At 44.7% G+C, this 21,753-nt stretch overlaps 1 protein-coding gene across 2 annotated transcripts in view; it reads right to left on the reverse strand.

The window, feature by feature from the left end:
• Window positions 1-21,753, reverse strand: part of LOC122556171 (glycogenin-1-like) — an 81,584-nt gene that overhangs the window by 40,275 nt on the left and 19,556 nt on the right. For both annotated transcript variants that reach the window (XM_043702691.1, XM_043702690.1), the window contains exons 3-4: window positions 16,711-16,885; window positions 13,176-13,338 (exon numbers count right to left, since the gene is read on the reverse strand). In XM_043702691.1, coding sequence (XP_043558626.1) covers window positions 13,176-13,338; window positions 16,711-16,885 — 338 coding nt within the window. The remainder of the gene's footprint in view (window positions 1-13,175; window positions 13,339-16,710; window positions 16,886-21,753) is intronic.

Here is a 21,753-nt window from a genome sequence, read left to right on the forward strand (position 1 = left end):
TTCAGAAAAAATTTACAAGGATGTTGCCAGGGTTGGAGGATTTGAGCTATAGGGAGAGGCTGAATAGGCTAGGCCTGTTTTCCCTGGAGTGTCAGAGGCTGAGGGGTGACCTTATAGAGGTTTATAAAATTATGAGAGGCATGGATAGGGTAAATAGTCAGAGTCTTTTCCCTGGGGTGGGGGAGTCCAGAGCTAGAGGGCATAGGTTTAGGGTGAGAGGGGAACGATTTAAAAGGGACCTGAGGGTAACTTTTCACACAGACGATGGTACGTGTATGGAATGAGCTGCCAGAGGAAGTGGCGGAGGCTGGTACAATTACAGCATTTAAAAGGCATCTGGATGGGTGTATGAATAGGGAAGGTTTAGAGGAATATGGGCCAAGTGCTGGCAAATGGGACTAAACAAATTTAGGATATCTGGTCGACATGGACGAGTTGGACTGAAGGGTCTGTTTCCGCGCTGTACTATGACTCTGCGAGTAGGCCATTTGGCCCTTTGAGTCTATGCCATTACTCAAGTTGATGAATGAATGTATGATTTATTGTCACACATATCTAGGGAGATACAGTGAAAAGTGTTCTGTCACCAGAATCTGGCACCATTTTGAGATATAAAAGAATAAAAAGTACTTAAATAAAGTTAATCTTTATCGGCCAAAAGTAGAGGGGGTATATTTTTGAGAGGAGAGAGATTTAAAAAAGACATGAGGGACAAATATTTACACAGGGGGTGGTTTGCATGTGGAATGAACTTCCTGGGAAGTGGTGGATGCAGGCACAGTTACAACATTGAAGAGATATTTGGATAAGTAGGAAAGGTATGGAGGGATATAGGCCAGGGGCAGGCAGATGGGACTAGTCTAGTTTGGAGATTATACTCAGCATAAACTGGTTGGACCGAAGGGTCTATTTCTGTGCTGTATGACTATATGACTCTATAATTTTTGCTTCAAATTTCACAAGAAGATGGCCAGAAAGATCCATCTTTGCTTAAACATCCTCATCTTTGTGGATCAAGTATTGATGAGATAGACCAACCATTTAAAGGCTGAGGAAATCTGAATAAGATCTATAAATGCCATTGTTTACAAAACATCCTTTAAGAGACACAAATGGCTTCGAGCCAACAAGTCAAAATGTTGTGTTTAAACTAAATATTACAGAGGGAAACCACGTAGGCAGTAAAAGCAGATTAAAGGGAAGTGTATTCTACTTAATTATGTCATTTCCTTCGTGAATTATCTCAGTCACTCCACTACAATATGCTATGCTAGTAAGGGAGTATCTCCAATACAGAACACATCTTCCCATCATACAAGTGCCAGACAATGGTCATCTCCAACAAGAGAGAAACTAACCATCACCCCTTGACAGTCAATACAACTGCCATCATTTAATCCTCCACTGTGAACCCCTTGGGGTTATCATTTGCCTAGAAACTGAACTGGATTAGCCATATAAATGCTGTAGTTACAAGAGCAGGTCAGGGGCTAGGAATTCTGCAGTGAACCTTGTCCACTATCTCTAAATGCAATGGAATACTTCTATTTGCCTTGAAAGGTGCAGCTCCAACAACACTGAAGTAGCTTGACATAATCCAGGACAAAGCAGCCCACTTGATTGGCATCACATCCTTCATTCCTTTTGCCACCGATACTGAGTAGCAGCAGGGGATACCATCTACAAGAAGCAGTGTAAAATTCACAAAGACTCCTCTTAAGATAGCACCCTTATAAACCCACTACCATCCACCAATATAAGGGCAGCATAGTGGCTCAGTGGGTAGAACTGCTACCTAACAGTACCAGGGACCTGAGTTCGACTCCAGCCTCGGGGCAACTGTTTGTGTGGAGTTTGCACCTTCTCCCTGTATGTGTGTGGGTTTCCTTCAGGTGCTCAGGTTTCCTCCCACAGTCCATTGGTGGGCATATTAGCTGGATTGGCTGTGGTAAATTGCCCATAGTGTCCAGGGATGTGTGGACTAACCATGGGAAATGCAGGGATCCAGGGATAGAGTAGCAGGCGTGTCTGAGTGGGATGCTCTCTAGAGAGTCTGTGTGGATGTGATGGGCCGAAGGGTCTGTTTCCACACTGTAGGGATTCCATGATTCTATCTAGAAGGTCAAGGGCAGCAGATACAAGAGAATGCCACCACATGCAAGTTCCCTCCAAGTTCCTTCACTCTTGCTGGGTCAAAATCTTGGAATTTCCTCCCCAGTGGCATTGTGGATGGATCTACATTAAACAGACTGCAGTGTTTCAAGAAATCAGCTCACTAACGTCTTTTCAAGGGCAATTAGGGATGAGCAATAAATGCTGGCCCAGCCAATGATGTCCACATCTCCAGAAGAAGTTAAAAATACCTTATTTTGCTTTATCATTTTCTGCGTGGGAAAAGTCTCCCACATTCACACCCTTGGGCTGCTTCAAGGTAACAATTTGCAGCAAAAAAACCCACAGCAAAGTAGGCAAACAGAAACATCACAAAGTCTAAAGGAAATGAATTATCAGACATCGGAATGTGCAGTGTTGCAGAAGGGTAATGGGAGATCCCACAACAAAGCTTTGAAACAAACCATTTTCATTGGTGGTCAATGAGGGAAACCTTTAAATGTGAAATCATTTAATTGTGATTTAGATAATACAGAATATTATCTACAGTGTGGAAACAGGTCGTTTGGTCCCACATGTCCACACTGACCCTCGGAAGAATATCCCAGACCCATCCTCCTACCCTATTTCTCTACATTTCCCCTGACTAATACACCTAGCCTACACCTTCCTGAACACTGTCCTGGGCAATTTAGCATTTGAAATTAATGACGGTGGACAAGATGGGTCACTGTCTCTCATACCTTCTGTACATCTCAGTCAATAAATGTGAAGTTGGAAAAGCACAGCAGGTCAGACAGCATCCGAGGAGCAGGAAAGTCAACATTCCTGGCTCAACCCTCCAAAGCATTGACTTTCCTGTTCCTCAGATGCTGCCTGACCTGCTGTGCTTTCTCAACTTCCCATTATACTGACTCTAGACTTCCAGTATCTGCAGCCCTCACTGTCTCCAAGCTTCTGTACATCTCGCTGGTTCATCAGGAGTCATTCATTCAATCGCAGTTAGATCAGGCAGAAAGCCTAAGACAGCACAAATAATCTATTTTCTTCAGGCCGCTTTCATTAGTGAACTTGTGTTTAATTACAGCTCTTGCAGAGTGCAAAGCTCTTCTCCAGACAGGTCGTGTCACAACAGTACGGAGAAAAAAAAAGGATAGATTCCGCTGAGCAGTCCTGCAGCAAACAAATCAACCCAATGAATTGAGCTGTTCCTCGTCACCAATTACAGTCGATACTCAATTGTACTGGCTATAATTAGAATGGCTCAGTGTTCCCCAGACTTACTGATCCTTCCGAAAGCACTGTCTAGCAAGCCAAAACTAGATTAGATTACTTACAGTGTGGAAACAGGCCCTTCGGCCCAACAAGTCCACACCGACCCGTCGAAGCGTAACCCACCCATACCCCTACATTTACCACTTTACCTAACACTACGGGCAATTTAGCATGGCCAATTCACCTGACTTGCACATCTTTGTGACTGTGGGAGGAAACCGGAGCCCGAGGAGGAAACCCACGCAGACACGGGGAGAACGTGCAAACTCCACACAGTCAGTCGCCTGAGTCGGGAATTGAACCCGGGTCTCTGGCGCTGCGAGGCAGCAGTGCTAACCACTGTGCCACCGTGCCGCCCACAATCATATTGTACAGTGTAACTTCCTCCTTCAAGAGAACATTGTCAAAATTGGCACTTTTTGGCTCCTCCAAACCAATTAAAGGAATTTGTTATTTTCTGCAATTACTTTGAAACTATCTCTGCCAATGTCGATGTCCTTTGTGACTTCAACAAGCACCAATTAACAACAAACATTTCAAGTTCCCAAGGCAGAAACAAAAGGTTTTTGAAATTAATGACAGCGGACGAGAAAAAAAAGATTGGAATGGAAAGCCCGTTGGAGGGAGGAGCAGAACTTCTCCAAGGTGGGGCAGGCCGAGAAGAGACGTGCCAGTCAGTTAAATGCTCACTAAAAACCGGAAAGAACAGCAGGTGCTGGAAATCAGAAGAAAAACCAGAAATTGCCAGAAAAGCTCAGCAGGGCTGGTGGCATCTGTGGAGAGAAATCAGAGTTATCGTTTCGGGTGGAATCGAGTTCTGAGGAAGGGTCACCGGACCCCACAACATTAACTCTTATTTCTCTCTACAGATGCTGCCGGACCTGCTGAGTTTTTTCAGCAATTTCTGGTTTTTCTTCTGATTTCCAGCACACGCTGTTCTTTCAGTCCTCTTGCAAGGATGCCTACCTTGAAGAAGTTCTCCTCCTCTCTCCACAAGAATCTCAGTGAGTCTCTCTCAGCACCACTCTGATCTAAACTCTGGTTTCCAGCATCTGCAGTCCTCACTTTTGCCTACAAGATTTTTTTTGTCTACTGACACTGAAGTGTGGAACGGTTATTTCAGGCTAAGTCTTCATTGTTCCTCAGGTCGATCCAAACCATAAAGCCTACTCTTGCTAGAGTCCGGAGCTGTGACACAATCTTCTGACCACAGCATCTTCCTCTCAAGACGGAAGCGACGTTGCGACACTTTCCCTGCACTTCACGTGGAATGTGCTGCAATGTGTTTCAAAGCGGGTCATGAACTTGAGCAAGTTATCGAGGGCCAGGATGAGAGCTAGCAGGTGGTTTAATGGGCTACAATACAACAGGGAAAGGAGGGGAGCTCACACTATCACTTTGACCTTGCCGTCTGGGAGGGAAGCACAAATACAACTTCCAGTGTCACAACACTCTTAACAGCAGCCAAGTTAGAAAAAAAAACTCACACAACACCAGGTTATAGTCCAACAGGTTTATTTGGAAGTATTAGCTTTCAGAGTGCTGCTCTCCGTCATCGAATAACTAGTTACCTGATGAAGGAACAGTGGTCTGAAAGCTTGTATTCCAAATAAACCTGTTGGACTATCATCTGGTGTTTGTGTCATTTTTAACTTTCCTGAACGGATTCCTGAAGAAGGGCTTATGCCCGAAACGTCGATCCTCCTGTTCCCTGGATGCTGCCTGACCTGCTGCGCTTTTCCAGCAACACATTTCCAGCTCTCATCTCCAGCATCTGCAGACCTCACTTTCTCCTCATTTTTAACTTTGTCCACCCTCGTCCAACACCGGCTCCTCCACATCATGAACACCAGTGAAATGTAACAAATGCTCAGCAAGGGAGAAAGGAAGGTGGGAGAGAGGGACAGGTGGCAAAGTTCCTGGAGCCTGGAGGAATATCCAAGTGATAAAATCTGACGTCGGTGTTCTTAACAAAGTGTCACCCAAGGTGCAAGTGGTGGCCAGCATTTCTTCACATGAACATTGGGTTGATTTGGACATTCTGCTGCATTACAATAATCAATGCCCAAACCTGCTCTGTGCTACTGAATGGCTAATGCACTCAGTTTAAGAAGAACGTACAATTTCTGGGTGGACTGAGACCTGAAATTGCTTCACGACCCAGTTGTTCAATATTCTCTGCATGTTGTAATTATACATCCCTGTCTGATGGAATCAAACCGCTAGATCCTCTGGTCGTTTGCAATTGTCAGAGTACAGGGTGTACCAGCCCAGACTGAATAGCTGGCACCAGTGTTGAGTGGAAGGCTTTCAACACAGGTCACTGTGTGACAATAACAAGAAGCAACAAACATGCAGCCTGAGTCTTAGTGGGTATCCCCAGCGTTTTCTGTTTCTGACAGAATTGTTACGGCACAGCAGGAGGCCATTTGGCCCATCGTGCCTGCACAGACTCTTCAAGCAAACACCAATATGCAGTGCCAATCTCCTGGTTTTCCCCCATTCCCTTGCACACTATTTCTCATCAAACAACCATCCAATGCCCTCCCTGATGCCCCCACTGAACCTGTCCCTCCACATTTTCAGGCACTGCGTTCCATACCCTGGCTACTCGGCGTGTGACAAAGCTTTTCTCACATCACCCTTGTTTCTTTCGCATGTCACTTTAAATCTGTGCCCTCTTTACGAGCAGAAACACCCACGCCCTATCTACTCTATCCAGCCTGCTCCTGATGATGAAAACCTGTCTCAAAACTCCTCTCAGCCTTCCTCTCTCCGAAGAGAACAGTCCTCCACTGCTGCGGCCTATCCTCAGCACCGATGTTTCTCATTCCTGGAATCACACTTCTGCACTCTCTCCAAATGTATTCACATTTTTCATATCGTGCGGTGTCCAGAATTGTACACAGTACTCCAGTTGAAGTCTACCGAGTATCTTATACAAGTTCAACATCACCTCCTTGCCCTTGTACCCATACTGCTATTAATAGGCTGGGAACACTGTTCACTTTATTGGCTGTTCTCTCTACCTGTCCCGTCACCTTCAATGGGTCTGTGTACATATACACCCGGATCCTTCTACTCCTGCACCCCCTTTAGAATGGGACCCTCTGTTTCATTTTGTCTTTCAAAGTTCTTCTGACCAAAATGCATCACTTCACACTTCTCCGCATTGAATCTCATCTGCAGTCTGCCTGCCCACTTCACTAACTTTTCAATGGCCTCTTAGAGATTCACGCTGACGTCCTCACAGTTTACAATTTTTTCAAATTTTTATTTCATTTGACGCCCTTTGAGGATCATCGAGAAAAAGAAAACTATTAAATATTATAGAATTCCTGAGGATTTCTCCTCTCATTCTGGTAACCTCGTCGAACATGAAACTTGGGCCTTAATGTTTTTTTCACAGCTTTGCTCTGGTATCTGGCCAGGCCTCAGGCTCTGTATGTTTGGCTGGCCATGATCCAGGCCCACCTAGCAGAAGGGATGTGAATTGGGAAACAGAGATGAGACTTACGGAGTTGCGATGGTGGTGGTGGTGGATGGGGGGACAGGATGCAAGTCTGGAAGCTGCTGTCAGACTTTGTTAACTTGCTTCCAGTCAGAACAAGAGTCTGCCAGACATGCAAGAAGTCTGGCTTTTATTTCAAAGGGGTTAGAATATCACAGTAAAGAAGTCTTACTACAATTGTAAAAGGTGCAGATGAGATTACTGGCACTGTGAGCAGTTTTGAGGTTCTTATTTAAGGAAAGATATCATTTCATTGGAGGCTGTCCAGAGGTTTATCATAGAATCCCTACAGTATAGAAACAGGTTATTCTGCCCATCAGGTTCACATGGTCCCTCCGAAGAGCATCCCATACAGCCCTACCTCCCTACCCTATCCCTGTAACCCTGCAATTCCCATGGCCAATCCATCTAACCTGCACATGCCTGGACACTATGGGCAATTTAGCATACAGCATAGAAAGGTACAGCACAGAACAGGCCCTTTGGCGATGATGTTGTGCCAAGGATTAATTCTAATGTAAAATAAAATAACCTAACCATGGCCAATCCATCTAACCTGCACATCTTTGGACTATGGGAGGAAACTGGAAACCCACACAGACACTGGGAGAATATGCAAACTGCACATTGTTAGTCACCCGAAGTTGAAATTGAACCTAGGTCCCTGGCACTATGAGGCAGCAGTGCTAACCACTGAGTCACCATGTCATCCCATGCACTCCGATAATCCCTGGTGTGGTATGGAGGGAGTGTCTTATGAGCAAAGGCTAAACAGGTTAGACACTAATCACGGGAGTTTGGAAGAATGGAGTGGTGAATGAGTGGTGATTTTATTGTCACATATATCTTGAAGATACAGTGAAAGGTGTTTTGTCATCATAATCCGGCACCATTTTGAGTTACAATAGGATAAAAATAAATTACTGAAATAACAGTTAATCTTCTGTTCAAACTTGGGTCTCAAGCACGGCTCTAGGGCTTCTGCAAGGTTTTCGTTAAGGTGTTCGAGGCCCACCGCCACCACCAAGAGCCCAGACCTCGGGCACAGTCACCAGGAGTCCCTACTCTAGGCACCACTATTAACGAAAGTCCAGGCTCCGGGCCTACCACCACCAAGATTCCAAGCGCCAACACCACCACCACCAAGAGCCCAGACTCCGGGCACAGTCACCAGGAATCTCCACTTCAGGCACCACTATTATTGAGAGTCCAGGCTCCAGGCCTACCCACTACCAAGAGTCCAGGCACCACCACCGCAACTAGGAGCCCACGCTCCAGGCACCACCACCAGCGGTCCCGATCCATGCCACCAACGCTGCAGCCCACCATCCCAGCCTCGAAGATGAAGAACAAAAAGAAGGAAAAGAAGAAGAAGACGAAAAATACATAGATAAAAGGAGGCCACCGGCCTGGGACAGTCGGGCTCTGACAAGCCTGAACACCACCTACTGTGCCCGTGCTGCCATCTTTGATCTCATTGAAACACATCAAATTCTTACAGGTGCATGGCAGGGTAAACGCTGAGGGGATGTTGCTCCTCATGGGAGAGTCTAGGACCAGAGGGCACAGCCTCAGAATAAAGGGGCACCGATTTAAGACTGAGATGAGAAGGAGTTCCTTCTCTCAGAGGACTGAGGGTCTTTAGAACTGGGGACGGAGTCTCTCATTACATTTCAGGCTGAGATAGATAAATTCTTGATCCATGGGGAAACTCAGGGTTCTGGGGAAAAGGCAGAAAGTGGACATGAGGAAGATCCTATTGAGGGGCGGAGAGTCTCAAGAGGCCAAACAGCCTATTCCTGTTCTTATTCCTCATGGTGCACAGGAGGAATGTAGTCTGACCCTTTTAAATTTCTCTTGACTTATACTGGCCTTCTGGAAACACTTACTTGAGATACTCAAGTGGAAGGATTAATGCCAGTTTTCTCAGGTCACTCTGAATATGATGATGTGCCTTTCCAGTCTCAGACTGAATGTCAGGCAATAGCATACCCACAACTGCATGCTCTGTGACTCCGAAAAAATCCATAGAACAACCACAGGACAGACTCAGGATAACTGGCATCTCCACAACAGCTGGGAAGCAAGGGATAAATGAAAGACATTAACAGACAAAGAGGCAGACAGAGAGAGCGACATAAAAGAGAGAATGACTGATGAGTACAGCAAAAGACAGAGACAGAGAGAGACCAAGAGCAAAAAAGGAGGTGGAGAGATATAGATATTACATCCACTGTATTCACAATTAATGAAATTGAGTGATAGAGATGTACAGCATGGAAAAACACCCTTCGGCCCAACTCGACAATGCAAACCCAGAGGCTCCCTACCTCATTCCTGATGAAGGGCTTTTGCCCGAAACACCGATTTTCCTGCTCCTCGGATGCTGCCCGACCTACTGTGCTTTTCCAGCACCACTCTAACCTTGACTCTGATCTCCAGCATCTGAAGTCCTCACTTTCGCTTAGTTGATTTTAACCTTACTGCGAGTCCTAAATTAATCTAGTCCCATTTGCCAGCATTTGGCCCATATCCCACCAAACCCTTCCTATTCATGTACCCATTCAGACGCCCTTTAAATGTTGCAATTGGACTGGCTTCCTCTGGCAGCTCATTCTATGCATACACTACCCCGTGTGAAAATACTGCCCCTTGAGTCCCTTTTAAATCTTTCCCGTCTTACCTTAAATCTATGCCCTCTGGTTTTGAACTCCCCTCCCTGGGTAAATGGTCCAAGTTATCCATGATTTTATAAACTTCGATAGTAAAACATAATTTTATAGAAGTTTACATTCCTGCAATTTTGAGCACTTCATCATTTACTGTGTCTTTATACATTATGTTGCCATTTGCACATTTCCTTATATAGAAAAGGGAGTTCATTATAATATGAAGGAGTCTAAGTCAATCTGCTTTATATAGCTATGGCTGGATCATGATAAGCTTTGAGCACTCACTGACTTATTCACAACTTTATTTATAGTTAATCCAACACAGAGTTTACTCAGGTGCCCCCAGCTTTTTCGTTGAGAAACCAATTGTGCCTGTAGGATGATATCGAAAAACTTTATTAATAGACATGGGAGCAGTGCCACCACGATGCAGATTGCCAAGAGTTCAAGTTCACATTTGTGTCATGCTTGTTTTTCAAACGCAGGGGATGTCTCAAATAATTAACACTTCACAGGTCCAAATTGTTAATTAATTGGAAGTTCTTTTTTAACTTCCCAATTCAAATCAAGGACATTAAATTAGAAAAGTGAATACTGGAGTGAAGGGAGTAGAATGGAGTTAAACTGCCAACCTCAGACTGCGATGAAAATAGAACTTGGTCTATTTTCACAGATTTCAAGACTTCTGTTCCCTGGGATCCAGTACTGCTCACACTTTTCCAGCAAAGAACCTGCAAAATGGTTGTCTCTCTCTGCCGCCAAATGTGATCACACAAGAATTGTGTCTCAAACTGCCTGGGAATCATTCAGGGTTGAAATATTACCAAAGTTTTGTTTTGTTTCATTCCTGCTCTTGGTCCTGCAACATTAACCGAGACCCAAAACCCTACCTGTTGCCACCAAGAAGGACCAGGGCAGTAAGTTACTGGGGACACCATCAACTCCGACCTCCTCAAATGTGACTTGGAAAATATATCATCATTCCTTCAGGGTTGAGATCCTGCAATTCCCCTTCCAGTAGCAAATCGGTTCCCACTTCAGCACATGAGCTGCAGCGGTGAACCCCTTCACCCCTCCTCACTGCAGTATTTCCCCACAACCAGTTCTCCTTTCCCTCACACAGTCTCCCCCACCTCCTCACATCTCCCAGTCCAGCTTAATTGCAGTTTTGTGTTGTCGGCTTTACTGCTGGGTAAACAGACAAGCTGTCACTCAGAATAAAATTTAAATTTAAACACATACTTCCGGGTTTCCCAATCTCAAAGAGCTCCCTAGCTCCTTCCTGAATCCCTGACCTCAAACCCATGCCAGCTCCTTGCTTTTCAGGCTTGGTTCCATTACCCTCAAGCACTGAGTAGAACAGAAATGTGGTTTTCTAAATGACACACACACACATTTCAGTGTTTGAGCTGGTTTGAGACACCCATTTGAACACTGTGCCATCTCTAAAGGTCGACCTGGGATTAAAAGCTCTCAAACAATGCTACGATGCATCTTGATTGCACAACATTCCTTCAGGGCAACTAAGGAAAGGCAACAATGATTGGCTCTGGTGGTAAAATGTATACCGCTAGAATGTGGTTTCCTGTGATGCAGTGGTATGTCCCTACCTCTGAGGCAGGTGACCTGGGTTCAAGTCCCACCTTTTCCAGAGGTGTGTAATAACATTTCTGAACAACTTGATTCAAAACATCTAGGACAGACTTTCAGAAGGGATGGTGTGGTGCAGTGGTAGTGTCCCTGTCTCTGAGCAAGAGGACCTGACTTCTCATCCCGTCTGCTCCAGAAGTGCGTAATAATGTCTCTGGTCAGGCTGCTTTGAAAAATGTCAATCATAGAGTCATTACAGTGCACAAGGAGACCCTTTGGCCCATCGTCTCTCTACTGGTTCTCTTACCTTGTGCCAATCTCTTGCCTTTTCCCCATGTCCCTGCATGATATTTCTCTCCAAATAATCATCCAATGCCCTCCTTGATTGAACCTACTTCCACCACATTTCCAGACAGTGCATTCTAGACGCTAATTAGTCACAGTGTGAAAGTGTTCTTTCTCACATCACCCTTTCTTTTTTTACAACTACTTTAAATCTTTTCACTTTGTTTTTAATGAGTGGGACTAGCTTCTGCCTGGCTACTAAATGAAAACTGAAACAATTGTGGATGCTGGAGATCAAAAACAGAAATCGTCCTCTACATTAGGGACTGGGTGACCACTTTGCAAAACGCCTTCATTCTCTTAGCAAAACAAATTCTTTGAGCTTCCAGTTCCCTGCCACTTGAACGCCCCACTCTGTTCCCTGGCCAATATCTCTGTCTCAGGCTTGCTGCAGTGCTCCAGTGAAGCTCAGCATAAGCTGGAAGAACAGCACCTCATTTTCCACTTGGGAATTCTATCACCTTCTGGATTCAATAATGAGTTCAGCAATTATAACTCCTGAGCTCTTTCCTGTCCTTACCCCTAGCCCCACAAGCCAGGCCTTGTTATCATATAGCCTGCTATTACACACAGGGAGAAAGTGAGGACTGCAGAGGCTGGAGGTCAGAGTCGAGAGCGTGGTGCTGGAAAAGCACAGCAGGTCAGGCAGCATCCGAGGAGCAGGAGAATCATCTTTTCGGGCAAGAGCCCTTCATCAGGAATAAGGCCTCACTCCTAATGAAGGGCTCTTGCCCAAAACATCGATTTTCCTGCTCCTCAGATGCTGCCTGACCTGCTGTGCTTTTCCAGCACCACACTCTCGACTGTTTTTACACATGACCCATTGTTAGCCACTAACAGTCCCCATTAACAGCTGTTCACTCTCCCAGCCTGATCACGATCCACTCCTTTGTCAGTCCAACTGTTCTCTCTCTTTGGGCTCGTTTACTTCCCACTCCTTATCCATTCCCCCACCCCATCTTCAGCATAAAAACAGGATTTTCCTCGCTACCATCAATTCTGAGGAAGGGTCACTGGACCCGAAACGTTAACTCTGATTTCTCTCCACAGAAGCTGCCAGACCTGTTGAGCTTTTCCAGCAATTTCTGCTTTTGTTTCACCCTATCTTTGTCCAAACCAGTACAATTTTGATAACCTCTACCACATCTCCTCTCAGCCTTCTTCTCTCCAAGAATATCAGCCCCAAATTCATCAATCTATCCTCATAACAGAAGTTTCTCATTCTTGGAACTGTTCTGGTAAATCGCTTCTGCATGGTCTCAATACATTCACGTCCTTTCTATAATGCAGTGGTCATAACCCAGGAGTGATTTTTCCTTTGCTTTGAAGTATTGCATATTTGCTTGGGATTGTGTCATTTTGCTCGCTTAAATTGAAATTGAACTACCCCGTTCCTGAGTTACAGTACATAAAGGCACAGACTAAATTGAAAACATATGGACAGCGAGACGTGCGAGTGCAAGGAAAGTTTCTGCCAGGATCTAGATTAGAAGTGGTGCTGGAAAAGCACAGCAGTTCAGGCAGTATCTGAGGAGCGGATGCTGCCTGACCTGCTGGGCTTTTCCAGCACCACTCTAATCTAGAATCTGGTTTCCAGCATCTGCAGTCCTTGTTTTTACCGAGGAGACAGGTATCACAAACAAATTATTCTTTCCGACAATGAAACATACCATCGAAGCTGCCCTTCTCTGTGGAATACTGTAAAAGTTCATTGTATGTTTCAATGGAAGGGCGATAAACAAATACTCCTGTATTGAAACAATCTGGCCAACCAGGGTCCGGGGCCGCAGACAACTCTTCCCTTTCAAAGAGTTCGTCGATGTTGCATAACACCTGTTTAAAGATATTAGAAGCACTGGTTAGAGGAAAGCCACTCTGAAAGGGAAATATTTAAGAGAACAAATTATAGGATCAGAGCAAGGGACAGGGAGTAATTGGGTAGCAGTTTCAAAAGAGCTAGCACAGAGGGGATGGGTCAAATGGCCTCTTTCTGAGCGGCAGCTTTCAATTTATGTGCACCCCATCTAAAGCTAGTTGAGATCGGCAGCATTTATCAACTGGTATGTTCTGTCTTTTTTTATCATATTGGCGCAACTGAAGATGGGCATAATTCAGCTGGCTCACCCCCAAGATGAGTGAGTTAATGCAGACTGACAGCACAACACAATGCAAACTGTGCAGCTGTCATACTGACTGACATTTCAGACACACCTTTTTAAAGCTGTCCATGAATAATGTGCAGTATTGAGCAACTTCCACCATTTTAGACTGAAATCATTCTCCCATACCATCCCACTGCTGTTTGTCGAACCTATATTAAGGTCATGATTACAGTTTCGAAGTACTTCATTGGCTATACAGTGCACTGGGAGGTCATACATCTGTGAAAGACACTATATAAAAGCCAGTTCCTTTTTCCTTTAACCAGTTACTAAGACAGCAGTCAGTCACTTTGATAGAAACCTTGAAAAAGTAACTGAAGACAAACTGGCCATGCCTTCAGATGCACTGAATAAGCAATTTCAAGCTTACTGTTGACACATGAATGGATACAAGGAATTCTAATGTCCTGCCTAATGGAATTGTTGGAAGACATTTAAAGCAGTGAAAACTAGTTCAATTGGAGGCAACTTTATTGGCATCTTGACAAAAGGCAAATCTTCCCACCCCAATTATAGCATCAGTAAGTGGAGCTCAACACCATCGATCACGTTCATACCTCTGGCACCATATCAACCACATGTGACAACTGACGTTAACTCTGAGTAGAAATAGCCTTCCATCCACCCCAATCAAATAAATCAGGGAAGCTGCAGAATGCTACAGCAATTCTTTCTCTTGGTTTGTTTAATGCAATGCATTTCTCAACTATATAAGCAAGCTAACAGAATATAAAAAAAACTTAGGCTCCTATGGTTCCTTTATTGGTCAGAGCATTAAGTACAGGAGTTGGGATGTCATGTTGCGGCTGTACAGGACATTCGTTAGGTCACTTTTGGAATATTGTGTGCAATTCTGGTCTCCCTGCTATAGGAAGGATGTTGTGAAACTTGAAAGGGTTCAGAAAAGATTTGCAAGGATGTTGCCAGGTTGGATGATTTGAGCTACAGAGAGACACTGAATAGGCTGGGGCTGTTTCTTCTGGAGCATCAGAGGCTGAGGGGTGACCTTATAGAGGTTTATAAGATCATGAGGGGCATGGATAGGATAAATAGACAAGGTCTTTTCCCTGGGGTGGGGGAGTCCAGAACTAGAGGGCATAGGTTTCGCATGAGAGTGGAAAAATTTAAAAGGGACCTGAGGGACAACTTTTTCATGCAGAGAGTGGTGTGTGTATGGAATGAGCTGCCAGAGGAAGTGGTGGAGGTTGGTACAATTACAACATTTAAAAGGCATCTGGATGGGTATATGAATAAGAAGGATTTGGGGGCTTATGGGCCAAATGGTGGCAAATGGGACTAGATTAGGTTATGATATCTGGTTGGACTGGATGAGTTGGACCGAAGGGTCTATTACCGTGCTGTACGTCTCCATGACTCTATGGTACTGTGACAGCACCCCTGCTTCTGGACTAGGAAGCCCAGCTTCAAGCCCCCCCTGCTCCAGATGTATAGATGTACAATGTAACCTGTCTGAACAGATTGATGTAGGATGACTGAGGGAGTACCCGCAATCAAGACGTATTGTCTGGAGTTTTTAACTCCCAATACAACTTTTAGGGATATTGTCAACTTCTTCATTACTGGTTTCTGAAACGAGTTTGAGCCTGAAACCTGTTTGACCATTTAGAAAACCAGCTTCCATTCAGTGCCCGAGGGTGATGGGAGTTGCCCTGGGTTGGGTTCAGGGACACGGAAGGGAGCTCTTTTGAGGTTGGGAATCCTGAAAGAATGTGCTTAAATGTAAGTTCTTTTCTGAGTGACAGCTTGTCTGTTTATCCAGCAGCAAAACTGACAACACAAAGCTGCAATTAAGCTGGACTGAGAGCTGGTACGTCCTGTGAGAAGGGGGGAGCCATAGAGGTATTCAGCACGGAAACAGACCCTTCGGTCCAACTTGTCCATACCGACAAAGTCTCCCAAACTGCACTTGTCCCATTTGCCTGCATTTGGCCTATATCCCACTAAACCTTCCTATTAATATACCCATGCAGATGTTGTAACTGTACCAGCATCTAATACTTCCTCTGGCAGAGTTAAAAATCACACATCACCAGGTTATAAGTCCAACAGGTTTAATTGGAAGCACACTAGCTTTCGGAGCGACGCTCCTTCCTTCATCAGGAGCGTCGCTCCGAAAGTTAGTGTGCTTCCAATTAAACCTGTTGGACTATAACCTGGTGTTGTGTGATTTTTAATTTTGTACACCCCAGTCCAACACCGGCATCTCCGAATCATACCTCTGGCTGTTCACTCTACATACAAATCACCCTCTGAACAACGTAAAGGTTACATGGCCTTCAGCCAGCAGAATAAATGATATTGCAGAGCCTTCAGCATTTTGTCTGTAAAGAATGGGGTCAAACTGGAACTTTGCTGTATGAATCCACAATACTCTTTATAAAGCTATGACTGTCTAACTACAATTCCAACTGTTTTTAACTTTCTAAATTCCAGACATTCAGTTTTCTGGATATAATTTCACAGATCATACAATCCCTATAGTGTCCAAGAAGGCCATTCTGCTCATCAAGTTCACATTGACCCTCCAAACAGCAACCCATACACATCCTCACCCCTACCCTATCCCTGCATTTCTCATGATTAATCCACTTAATCTCCACATCCCTGAACACTATGGGCAATTTCCCATGGCTAATCCACCTAACCTGCACAATTTTGGATTGTGGGAGGAAACCCACACAGACACAGGGAGAATGCGCAAAGACAGTCTGTCTGTCCACACAGTCAGTTGCCTGAGGCTGGAATCGAACCCAGGTTCCCAGTGCTGTGGGGCAGAGTGCTTACCATTGAGGGACGGTGCTGCCCTGTAACTTTGTCAAAGTTAACATAAGAAAGCAAACCCCACCCAGAGACTTAAAATGGATTACTGCAGCTGAGTCATCTCTTGAAACATAAGCAGCAAGGAGCGATGTCTGTGTACATTCCAAAGAATATTGGATTGCTTAAGCTGCTCTTGGTTGACATTGAGGATAGTTGGCAAGCTTCAGGTCATCTCCCCCAATTTGTGAAGCCCATCACTTACCAATGTGTCTGCATCCATGAATACACACTTGGAATAATGTGTGAGAGCCCAGCAGTGGAGCTTTGTAAATGTCACACCGAGTTCTGGCCTCTTAATCATGGCCAAATGCGCTGAATCCTTGCTGTCTAGCACGTCCACTAAGATAACTTCATCAAAGATTTGTTCCAGCACAGCCCTAGGGAAAGAGGGATTGGTTTTAATACAGTAAAGCACACCTTTTACATTTGAGATGTTCACTGTGTTTTCAGAGGCAATTTGTATTGTATTCATCTCTAATGAGGTGTCAAACTGAACACAATTTTTTCAACTCATCCCACTTAAATCCTTTTGTTCCAGCCAATTTAATAAAGTTCCAGATTATTGAAGAAACATTTGTGCTTCAAGAAAAGCAGAGAAAAAAAAGGCACAACTGCACCAAAATGGAATTTAAAGATTATTGACTTAAATATACAGCCAGAAAGTGCTGGAGAAACTCAGCATATCTGAGTACAATTCTGCACAAGAGTTATATTGGACTCAAAATGTTCAATCTTGTTTATCTCTCACTATAGATGCTGCCAGACCCACCACCTATCTCCCACACTTTGTGCTTTTATTTCCAATATGCGCAGTTCTTTGTGATTTTTACCCTCACAACTCTTCCCTGCTTAACTGAACAGTTAAATGTTCCTTCAACACATGGACTGGAGCAATTCAAGAAGGCAGATAGCCACCACCTTCTCAAGGGCTTCTCAAGGGATTCTCCTGTTCCCTGGATGCTGCCTGACCTGCTGCGCTTTTCCAGCAACACATTTTCAGCTCTGATCTCCAGCATCTGCAGACCTCACTTTCTCCTCAATAAATGTTGACCCAGCCAGCAATGTCCACACTCAGAAAGGGTGAGCCATCCATGTCTCCACCACCCTCCGTAAGAATACAGAAAGTTTGAGGATGGGCATTAGGTGGCAATCTGACCACTCACTGGATTTTACATTCAATCCCCGTTGCTGAAAGCATGACATCCAGCCCATAATTTGTGAATGCAACTAACGCTGCTGATTGCATAAGGGCCAGCTTCTCTTGCTTAAACCCAGTCTCCATGTGGCAACATAGCATCATGCTGGTATCATGCTCTAGTAATCTAGGGGCCTGGACTGATGATCCAACTACATAAGTTCAAATCCCACCAGCGTTATTTACACTGAATTAACAATTTTGGAATTACAAAAATTGGTATCATTAATGACGATCATAAAACTCTCAGATTATTGTAAATCCGACCTGATTTACTTTATGAAAGAAATCATAAAGACATCTTCATGAACTGGTCAGCATGTAACTGTCGACCCCAATGATGTGGTTGACTCTTTGCTGTCCTCTGAAATGGCCAAGCAAACCACTCAAGCTGCTGAAAGTTCAAACACAGTGGCTCATCACAACCTTCCCGAGGACAGCTAGAAATGGGCATCAAATCCCTTGAATGAAGGCATTCAATGGCAAAGGATGGTCAAGAATCCAGCACCCCTTTGGCACAGGGCTCTGAGTGGAAGCTTGAGCCTAACGTTTCCACAGATGACGAACTGCATTGTAGCATCTGATGGCTAATATCTCAGATCCCAATGTTACAAAATGGGGGTTCCAATAAAAGTCACCAGTGTTCCAGTAGGAACTCAGTCTGAAAACTGCAAGACCAGCTGGCCAACAATACTCAACCCGCTGTTATTATGGCCATTTATCCTGATATTCTATGGGGCCTGTAAATTGCCGCATCCCTCCAATTACGCAGCAGTCCAGTGATCTCTCCTCAACAGATTACCAGTATTGCTGAGGGGTCATTCCAGGGGCATATACAACACAAACTGGTTGCAACCTCTTTCTCTGCCTGGATAAGGTTAGAAATCACACAACACAATGTTACAGTCTAAAGGGTTTATTTGGAAGCACAAGCTTTCAGAGTGCTGTTACTTCATCGGGAAGCAAGTGGGGCAGGATTATAGGACCCCCACTAGCTACCTGATGAAGATGCAGCACTCCAAAAGCTAGTGTTTCCAATTAAACGTGCTGGACTGTAACCTGGTGTTGTGTGATTTTTAATTTTGTACACCTCGGATCAACACCAGCACCTCCACATCTCTGGATGAGAACACTCCCCTCTCCTTATACCCTCAATCCAGCAAAGCCCTTGTTGTTGCCCATGCTGAGTTGGGGCAGACAGAGACTTGTTTGGGCTTCTCCTGGAAGCCATTTGCAATGTTCATTGCTGAGAGTGAGCAGTTTTCCTTTCCTCTGCTGGCACTTGCCCAGGTCCAACCACAATATCAAAGGTTTATTCATAAAATTATACAATCCCTGCAGTGTGGAAACAGGCCATTTGGCTCAATAAGTCCACACTGACCTCTCAAAGTGTAACCCACCCAGACCATTCTCCTATTACTCAATGGAGGAATTGCACGTTTGATTGGTTTATGTCCGTATGTATCATTTTCTTTACAAATTTGTTTAAAAATGTGTATTTTATGTTGGCTTCTGGTTTCTCATTGTAGTTCAGAGGAAGGTAGAGATAAGGGTTAGTGTTGTGAGGCCATTGGGAATTCCGGTTTCTGTTGTACTCAGGTTAGTTCCTCATGCACAGCCAGAGCAGGAGAATGTCATACGCCTCGGTTTCCATCTGCTCCTTACCTGAAAACTGGTGTCTGTGGTTGTCATAAACTCAAAGAGCTGTACAGCACAGACACAGACACTCTGGTCCAACTCATTCATGCCAACCAAATATCCTAAATTAATCGAGCTCTGTTTGCCAGCATTTGGGCCACAATCCTCTAAACCCTTCCTATTCATATACCCATCCAGATGCCTTTTAAATGTTGTAATTGTACCAGCTTCCACCACTTCCTCTGACAGCTCATTCCAAACACGGACATCCTTTAGGGAAGGAAACTGCCATCCTTACCTGGTCTGGCCCACACGTGACTCCAAACCCACAGCAATGTGATTGACTCTTAACTACCCTCTGGGCAATTAGGGATGGGCAATAAATGCTGGCCAAGCCAGGAACACCCTCATCCTGTGAATGAATAAAAAAAAAACACCCTCTGCCTGTTGCCCCTTCGGACTCTTTTAAATATTTCCCCTTAAATGTATGCCCTCTAGTTTGGGACCCTCCCCAACCTGGGGGAAAAGACTTTGGCTATTCACCCTACCCATGTCCCTCATGATTTTATAAACGTCTATAAGGTCACCCCTCAGCCTCCAACGCTCCAGGGAAAACAGCTCCAGTCTATTCAACCTCTCCCTATAGCTCAAGCCCTCCAACCCTGGCAACATCCTTGTAAATCTTTTCTGCACCCTTTCAAGTTTAACAACATCTTTATGATAGCAAGAAGGCCCGAATTGAACCAATATTTCAAACGTCCCCTCACACTAACAAGGCTGAGCTGTGAACCACAATGAACCCTCAGCAACAGTATAACAGGCCTTTTCCAGGCAGCAAAATCATTGCTTTTGCTTGCGACTAGTCTTCCCTATCACATAATATGTGATAGCATGTTTCTCAATGTCTGCATGCTCCATATTTACATGCATGCGTACAAGAGTGTGTGCGTGTGAGTGTGCTTCTGAGTGAGACTGTCAGCTCCTGCATGTGAGTGTGTGCACACACAAGTGTGTAGGTGCGCGCGTGTGTGTGTGTGTCATAAACCAAAGGTGTAGCCCTCAGCTTCCAGTAACCACACTTATTTGCTGAAACATAGCTGACTGCCACAGAAGGAGGGTGCTCTGTCTGGGTTCTGCGCAGTGATCTGATCATTATCAAACGGACAGTAGTCCCTTTCAGTTCTGGTATTTGGCAGAACCGCCACATGGTGCCCAGCAAAGCTTGGTGTGTGTGTGTGTGTGTGTGAGAATTTATTGCACCCTGCAGAACTAGGAATTCTACAGTCTGAGCAAAGCTTCCTGCTCACTGTGCCTGTTTTCCTCTGGCATTGTCAACTCCATGTCCTCAGTGACCCTCATCTTACTATGGGGGATGGTGAACTGTGGGATATATCAGTAAGGAGTTAGATACGTAAAATATAACAGTCCCAGTCACCTACACAGCCATGGCACCGTGACCCTTCACCTGCCGCGAGGGTGTAGCTCGGGCTGAATACAACGGAGAACCATTTTAGTGAAGCTCAGTCACCTCCCAATGTGCTCCATGCAAAGATAAATGCAGGAGATATTGCTTATTGCTGTAAGCCTATGTACATAACCACGTTTTTCCATTTCTAGCAGCTCGTCCTGCTCAACATAGATAATTGCTCCTCGGATGCTGCCTGCCCCGTGTGCTGTGCTTTTCCAGCACCACATTCGACTCCAATCTCCAGCATCTGCAGTCCTCACTTTCTCCCTGCTTACTCTCCATTTCTGTGCGAAGGCTGATTACTCCACCCACAGCAATATTGCATCACTCTCTCTCTGATGTTACATGCTAACTTGCGCTTTCCTCCAGCCGTTTCCCCACATCTTCCTTAAGGCTGATTTGGATAAGCAGGTTCTGCAAAGGTCATGGGGTCAATACCAGCAGCAAGGCGGGGGAGGTGACAAGAGGCTCAACTATGGGTCTGAGAGGTATGTAATATCATCTCTGAAGAGCTGAATTATATTTATTTAAAGTGCCCAGAGTTCCTCTGAACAGAAAGGAGAAATCCCGGAATTGAAAGAGCTCTTGTGGTTCAGAGTGACCCAACATCTGGGTTCAAGTCCGACCTGCTCCAGACATTGGCTTGAGCAAGTCAATTTAAAAATAAACTTAGAATTGAAAGCTGCTTTCATTAATGGTGACCATGCAAGTACCATCCATTGCCAGCATTTCTTTAATTTCGTTCGTCTAGTGTTCCTGCTGTTGTCATCATACACAATAGACAGCATCTCAACCCGTAATAAAATTTACATTGCTCAATACAACTATTTGGACACTTATCACAATGGCACACACTCGGAAAAACTTAACTAGCCTTTTCTTTAAATAATATCTTTTATTTGAAAAAAAAAACAACAAAATAGCGCCAGAGTGTGGTGACACTT

The sequence above is a fragment of the Chiloscyllium plagiosum genome, chromosome 13 (genome assembly GCF_004010195.1).
Source record: "Chiloscyllium plagiosum isolate BGI_BamShark_2017 chromosome 13, ASM401019v2, whole genome shotgun sequence".
Lineage (NCBI taxonomy): Eukaryota > Metazoa > Chordata > Chondrichthyes > Orectolobiformes > Hemiscylliidae > Chiloscyllium > Chiloscyllium plagiosum.